Here is a 7,825-nt window from a genome sequence, read left to right as displayed (position 1 = left end):
ACTCGACGCATAGATAGACTCGCTTCAGTTTCCTGCTCACATCGAGTTCTCTTTTGCTCTTGAACAAACAATAACACAGAGGATTTTGAGTATTCTCATATTAGGAGTCTTAAATTAGTTAAATAACGTCTTAAATGAACTTAAAGAGTTGTGAGGAAATGAGATGCGCGGGACAGCGCGTGAGATCCGCGGCTGTTCTTAAAGTGACAGTAGCACTGATGATGCCTGTCATTAATGTTCATCAAAGAACAACGGGAACAGAGAAAATTTTAGCTTTAATGATGATTCATCTATATTTAATTTATTATTTATGCAGTTAAGAAAGATAACTATTACATTTCTGTATATGTATAACAGGGAAGGCCATGGGTAAATATAACATTTATTATTTTGGGATTATGTAAAGATTGTTTTAAGTTCACTTAAATTAAAAGTTGTTTTTTTAAAGCCTAATAAATGTTGAATTTGGGAGCTTTGAGTTATACTGTAATGTAACATCATTAATGTTTCATAGACACTTTAGTATCAGTGATACTGGCCTTCATTCATACAAATATGACAATACAACACATATTTAAAATATGCTGTCTTTAAATTGTTTACACATTAATTTGGAGAGTAACTGAAATTATTACAATATCAAAATATTAAAAACGTAAAATATTAAAAACTTGCGATTAATCGCGATTAATTACAGAAAAAAGTGTGATTAATTAGTTAATTTCGATGCCCAGCACTAATATATATATATATATATATATATATATATATATATATATATATATATATATATATATATATATATATATATATATATATATATATATATATATATATATATATATTAGGGGTGTAACGGTACACGTATTCGTACCGAACCGTTTCCGTACAGGGCTTTTGGTTCAGTATTCAGTCAAAACTGCCTAATGTGAAGTTTACATGTTTGCGTACTTGTTATATGTTATTTGAGTGTTGATTATTATACCTAGCAACTTATTATTATAATGTGATTATTATAAATAGCAACTGAATTTAGGCTAATAGTTTGGGCTCTGTTGTGAACCTTTAATATTAATGTGCAAGTAAGGGCTCCCTATATAGTTTACAGCAATATCTTCAATAAACATTTTAGCTATAATTTAATTCATTTAAGGACAGACACTTTTTTTCAGTAAACCACTGTTTAATAAAAATAAATAAAAAGCAATTTTGTAAAACTGCTGTACCGAACCTGTACCGAACCTTGACTTCAAACCGAGGTCCGTACCGAACCGTCAGTTTTGTATACCGTTACACCCCTAATATATATATATATATATATATATATATATATATATATATATATATATATATATATATATATATATATATATATATATATATATATATATATATATATATATATATATATATTATATCATATCATATCATATCATAATGAAAAAAAAACTTGCAATAAAAATAATCAAGTCTTTAAAGTTCTTACCGTTTCAAAGGAACTAAGAAAAGTTTTGTTCACCAGGGTTCTGTCACTGCTCTGATCATTCGAGTCTATCAGCGTCAGGTAAATGCTGTTCGTCATCTCACCAAACTCATGGATACCAGTCGATACAAACACCTTGTAGGTCGACATTGTGCCTGCAGGAAAGATGTACAATCTCTGAATCCTCAGTTTATTCTCAAGCAACGTTATATGAAGTTCTACTCTCCACCTCCTTTGACATTATAATGTGTGGGTGTGTTCTACCAATCAAAAAGATCATGTAAATACCTGCATATGTCATATATCAAGTTTCTGGACTTATAGAAGAGATGTAGAGGTGTTCCTGTGGTACAGATAACTCACTGATAAGCTTTTCCAGTTACAATTGCTAACAGTCATCAAAAAATCGTAAATGGCATCACAGTGTTATTTGGTGGCTGTTTCTAATCTTTGTATTCCAGAACCGATGTTCAATTATGATAAATAACTGCGTAGAAAAAAAAACAAAACATATAGTGCCTTCCAAACATGAACGTCTTATCTCATGATTGTTGCGAGGATGAATGACACTGTGTGTGGGTGTAAGTTTGCACAAAACCGAGATCTTTTCAGCTGTTTTTCTACCTGTATTAGGCAACACTATGGCATTTAATGATCAACTGCCATAACTGTCATTTAATATTCTCTCTGTCCTTTCCCGTGAAAATGTAACTATAGAGGCTTCTAGATGAGGAGACCAGATATTGCTGAACACTACAGATCATTTTTCACCTTTCATGTAGTTTTACAAGATCCACAAGTTTTACATTAAACTGCCGCAGCAAAACATTGAACCCAACCGCTTGTCCATTTTCAACCCAACCTGGGTTGTTTTTAACCCAGCATTTTAGAGTGCTGTGAGCTTTCAAAACACTGTATATGTTAATGCATTTTGATGCATATGATCACTGTGCATCTGTCACACAAAATAATTATTATTATTGTACTTATTTTGTTTGATTGATTGGGTATTTATTTTAATTTTATCCTTAACTAAAAATGGACAACAATCAGCAGATTTAAATGTGAGTCCTTCGCGCTGTAGATTAGACAAGGCAGAGATTGCATTACGGTAATAGTGATTTCCCCGCCATATCTCCATTCAAATGAATGCATATTCAGTGATGGAAAGGGGATTGACGGCACCATCTTCAGTGCACATACATTGGAAACGTCTCGTTCACACATCAAAATACAGTTTTTCTGAATAGCTAAAACAACTAGAATGTACATTTCCTGAAGAAAATGTGAGTGGTGCTTGCCGTGGCAAAAAAATCCTCTCGGATGCTATGTTGTGTGTACTGGATTCTCACCCGAAACAAAAGAGGCCACCCCCAAGTCTGTACGATGTTGTGGAGCTGAGATATGTCCTATTCATGTGTTTGTACGGTTGCTAGGGTACTCTATGTGGTTGCTATGGAGTGGCTATACAATTTATGGGGTGACATTTAAAGACTATTTGCCAGTCTGAGTCAAAAGACCCAACCCCCATGCCTCTACGATGTTCTGATGCAGAGATATAGGTCCTTGTAAACGGTTGCTAGGGTACTCTGTTTGGTTGCTATGGAGGGGCTTGGCAGCATCCAATGATGATACTGCTTGTCTGTATGAATGATATAAACCAACCCCCATGTCTCTATGATGTTCTGAGGCAGAGATATAGGTCTTGGTATATGGTTGCTAGGGTACTCTGTTTGGTTGCTAAGGGGGCTTGGCAGCATCCAATGATGATACTGCTTGTCTGTATGAATGATATAAACCAACTCCCATGTCTCTATGATGTTCTGAAGCAGAGATATAGGTCTTGGTATATGGTTGCTAGGGTACTCTGTTTGGTTGCTAAGGGGGCTTGGCAGCATCCAATGATGATACTGCTTGTCTGTATGAATGATATAAACCAACCCCCATGCCTCTATGATGTTCTGAAGCAGAGATATAGGTCTTGGTAAACGGTTGCTAGGGTACTCTGTTTGGTTGCTAGGGGGCTTGGCAGCATCCAATGATGATACTGCTTGTCTGTATGAATGATATAAACCAACCCCCATGTCTCTATGATGTTCTGAGGCAGAGATATAGGTCTTGGTATATGGTTGCTAGGGTACTCTGTTTGGTTGCTAAGGGTGCTTGGCAGCATCCAATGATGATAGTGCTTGTCTGTATGAATGATATAAACCAACCCCCATGTCTCTATGATGTTCTGAAGCAGAGATATAGGTCTTGGTATATGGTTGCTAGGGTACTCTGTTTGGTTGCTATGGAGGGGTTTGGCAGCATCCAATGATGATACTGCTTGTCTGTATGAATGATATAAACCAACCCCCATGCCTCTATGATGTTCTGAAGCAGAGATATAGGTCTTGGTATACGGTTGCTAGGGTACTCTGTTTGGTTGCTAGGGGGGCTTGGCAGCATCCAATGATGATACTGCTTGTCTGTATGAATGATATAAACCAACCCCCATGTCTGTACGATGTTCCAAAGCAGAGATATAGGTCTTGGTATACGGTTGCTAGGGTACTCTGTTTGGTTGCTAGGGGGGCTTGGCAGCATCCAATGATGATACTGCTTGTCTGTATGAATGATATAAACCAACCCCCATGTCTTTACGATGTTCTGAGGCAGAGATATAGGTCTTGGTAAACGGTTGCTAGGGTACTCTGTTTGGTTGCTATGGAGTGGCTTGGCAGCATCCAATGACAATACTCCAAAGGCTGCTTGTCAGTATGAATGATATAAAACAACCCCCATGCCTCTATGATGTTCTGAGGCAGAGATATAGGTCTTGATTAACGGTTGCTAGGCTGCTTGATAATGGTTGCTAGGGCGTGGCTAGGAAGTGTTGAAGGTGATTTGTGATTGGCTGTTGATGCCCCGAGTCAAACAAACCCACCCTCTTGTTTCTATGACACTTCTATCAAAAGATATCCCTTTGATCTCTTTCAATGGAAGTCTATGGGATCAGTTGCTAGGGAGCTCTAAATGGTTGCTAGGGCGTGGCTTCATAGGTTGACAATCATCCTGAGATAGTGATTGGCTGTCTGAGTAAATTGAGCCCACCCCCTTGTCTCTGAGACACTGTGAGCCAGAGCTATGGTCAATACAAAATCCCTATGCAATTTCCCATTGTAGGAGAAACGCATGAGTTTTATGGGACGTCCCTCCCCATTATAAGTCAATGGGGCAAATTTAGGCAGCTCCTGCACCCCAGGGGTATAACTCACACCCCTTTGCGATGTGTCATCTTAAAGGGCCTGTCAGCCTCTTCAAATGTGGTGACACACGAGTTTCTACGAAATCCTCTCTCAGAGTTATGACTTGTTAAAATTTTTCCCAATGTTAAGTCTATGCGATTTTTTTCGCTACTTTTTCGCCCCTGGGGCGAACACCGCACCCCCGACCCCTTAGAAAAGATATAGCACACCATTCCCGATTAAGCCGCACGTTTTGACGCCTCATTCATGGGTCTGTGACAAACGGTGCGGGAGGAGTAGCGCGCCGAAATGTTGTCCGGAATTATAATAATAAGAAGAAGAATAATAAACCGTTCTAATAATATTTATGGCTTGCTACGCAAGCACCATTAATAATAAAAATATGGAGAATAACAATATTGATGCATTGCTTGGCAAGCACCACTAATATGTATGTTTGAGAGTGATGGTGATGCCTTGCTTCGCAAGGCATCACTAAAACCGTTTTCGGGCTAGATAGTAATAGTGATGCCTTGCTACGCAAGCACCACTAACTAGAATGTACATTTCCTGAAGAAAATGTGAGTGGTGCTTGCCGTGGCAAAATTCGCCACCCGGATAATGCAAAAAAGGCAAGCAACATGTCTGTAGGATGTTCTGGGGCTGAGATATGGCTTATTAATGTGTTTGTACGGTTGCTAGGGTACTGTAAATGGTTACTAGGGTGTGGCTATACAGTTTATGGTTTGATATTTAAAGAATATTGGCCAGTCTGAGTCAAAAGAGACCACCCTCATGTCTGTACGATGTTCTGGGGCTGAGATATGGCTTGTTAATGTTGATATATGGTTGCTAGGGTGCTGTAGCTGGTTGCTAGGGCGTGGCTATGAAGTTTGAATGTCACTAGTTAATAGCTGCTTGATAGGCCGATTCAAATGAGACCAGCCCCAAGTCTCTGTGATGTTCTGATGCGGAGATATGATCACATAAACCTCTTCTCCATGTTAAGTGAATGGGGACTTGATTGGGACGATTTTTTTCCCGCCGAAAAGTAACATCATACACCCGATCGCTTAGAAGAGATATAGCACACCTCTCCTCAATAAGCCGCACGATTTGACACCTCATTCATGGGTCTACGACAAACGGTGCCGGAGGAGTAGCGTGCCAAAGTTTCGTCAAGGTGAATAGTAATCACAACACTAGAATGTACATTTCCTGAAGAAAATGTGAGTGGTGCTTGCCGTGGCAAAACTCGCCACCCGGATGCTACTGGGATGCAAAAAAGCCAAGCAACATGTCTGTAGGTTGTTCTGGGACAGAGATATAGGTCTTGGTAAACGGTTGCTAGGGTACTCTGTTTGGTTGCTATGGAGTGGCTTGACATTATCCAATGATGATACTGCTTGTCAGTATGAATGATATAAACCAACCCCCATGTCTCTACGATGTTCTGATGCAGAGATATAGGTCTTGGTAAACGGTTGCTAGGGAACTCTGGTTGGTTGCTATGGAGTGGCATGGAAGTATCCAATGATGATACTGTTTGTCATAATGAATGATATAAAACTACCCCCATGTCTCTATGATATTCTGAGGCAGAGATATAGGTCTTGGTAAACGGTTGCTAGGGTACTCTGTTTGGTTGCTATGGAGTGGCTTGGAAGCATCCAATGAATACTGCTTGTCAGTATGAATGATATAAACCAACCCCCATGTCTCTACGATGTTCTGAAGCAGAGATATAGGTCTTGGTAAACGGTTGCTAGGGTACTCTGTTTGGTTGCTAGGGGGGGCTTGGCAGCCTCCAATGATGATACTGCTTGTCTGTATGAATGATATAAACCAACCCCCATGTCTCTATGATGTTCTGAGGCAGAGATATAGGTCTTGCTAAACGGTTGCTAGGGTACTCTGTTTGGTTGCTAGGGGGGGCTTGGCAGCATCCAATGATGATACTGCTTGTCTGTATGGATGATATAAACCAACCCCCATGTCTCTACGATGTTCCGAAGCAGAGATATAGGTGTTGGTATACGGTTGCTAGGGTACTCTGTTTGGTTGCTAGGGGGGCTTGGCAGCATCCAATGATGATACTGCTTGTCTGTATGAATGATATAAACCAAGCCCCATGTCTCTACGATGTTCCGAAGCAGAGATATAGGTCTTGGTATACGGTTGCTAGGGTACTCTGTTTGGTTGCTAGGGGGGCTTGGCAGCATCCAATGATGATACTGCTTGTCTGTATGAATGATATAAACCAACCCCCATGCCTCTATGATGTTCTGAAGCAGAGACATAGGTCTTGGTATACGGTTGCTAGGGTACTCTGTTTGGTTGCTAGGGGGGCTTGGCAGCATCCAATGATGATACTGCTTGTCTGTATGAATGATATAAACCAACCCCCATGTCTCTACGATGTTCTGAAGCAGAGATATAGGTCTTGGTATACGGTTGCTAGGGTACTCTGTTTGGTTGCTAGGGGGGCTTGGCAGCATCCAATGATGATACTGCTTGTCTGTATGAATGATATAAACCAACCCCCATGTCTCTACGATGTTCCGAAGCAGAGATATAGGTCTTGGTATACGGTTGCTAGGGTACTCTGTTTGGTTGCTAGGGGGGCTTGGCAGCATCCAATGATGATACTGCTTGTCTGTATGAATGATATAAACCAACCCCCATGCCTCTATGATGTTCTGAAGCAGAGATATAGGTCTTTGTACACGGTTGCTAGGGTACTCTGTTTGGTTGCTAGGGGGGCTTGGCAGCATCCAATGATGATACTGCTTGTCTGTATGAATGATATAAACCAACCCCCATGTCTCTATGATGTTCTGAAGCAGAGATATAGGTCTTGGTAAACGGTTGCTAGGGTACTCTGTTTGGTTGCTAGGGGGGCTTGGCAGCATCCAATGATGATACTGCTTGTCTGTATGAATGATATAAACCAAGCCCCATGTCTCTACGATGTTCCGAAGCAGAGATATAGGTCTTGGTAAACGGTTGCTAGGGTACTCTGTTTGGTTGCTAGGGGGGCTTGGCAGCATCCAATGATGATACTGCTTGTCTGTATGAATGATATAAACCAAGCCCCATGTCTCTACGATGT

The 7,825-nt window shown here is 40.2% G+C and overlaps 1 protein-coding gene across 1 annotated transcript in view; it reads right to left on the bottom strand.

Annotated features, from left to right (window-relative positions):
* The window catches only part of LOC307119562 (polyunsaturated fatty acid 5-lipoxygenase-like), a 58,642-nt gene extending 56,980 nt beyond the window's left edge, over positions 1-1,662 (bottom strand). The window contains exon 1 of the mRNA XM_079805904.1: positions 1,487-1,662. Within this exon, the coding sequence (XP_079662030.1) occupies positions 1,487-1,633 (147 nt within the window). The 5' untranslated portion in view covers positions 1,634-1,662. The remainder of the gene's footprint in view (positions 1-1,486) is intronic.
* Between the last annotated feature and the right edge of the window lie 6,163 nt (positions 1,663-7,825).

Source organism: Gobio gobio (genome assembly GCF_949357685.1).
Source record: "Gobio gobio genome assembly, chromosome: 2".
Taxonomy (NCBI): domain Eukaryota; kingdom Metazoa; phylum Chordata; class Actinopteri; order Cypriniformes; family Gobionidae; genus Gobio; species Gobio gobio.
This window is presented reverse-complemented; position numbering and strand designations above follow the sequence as displayed.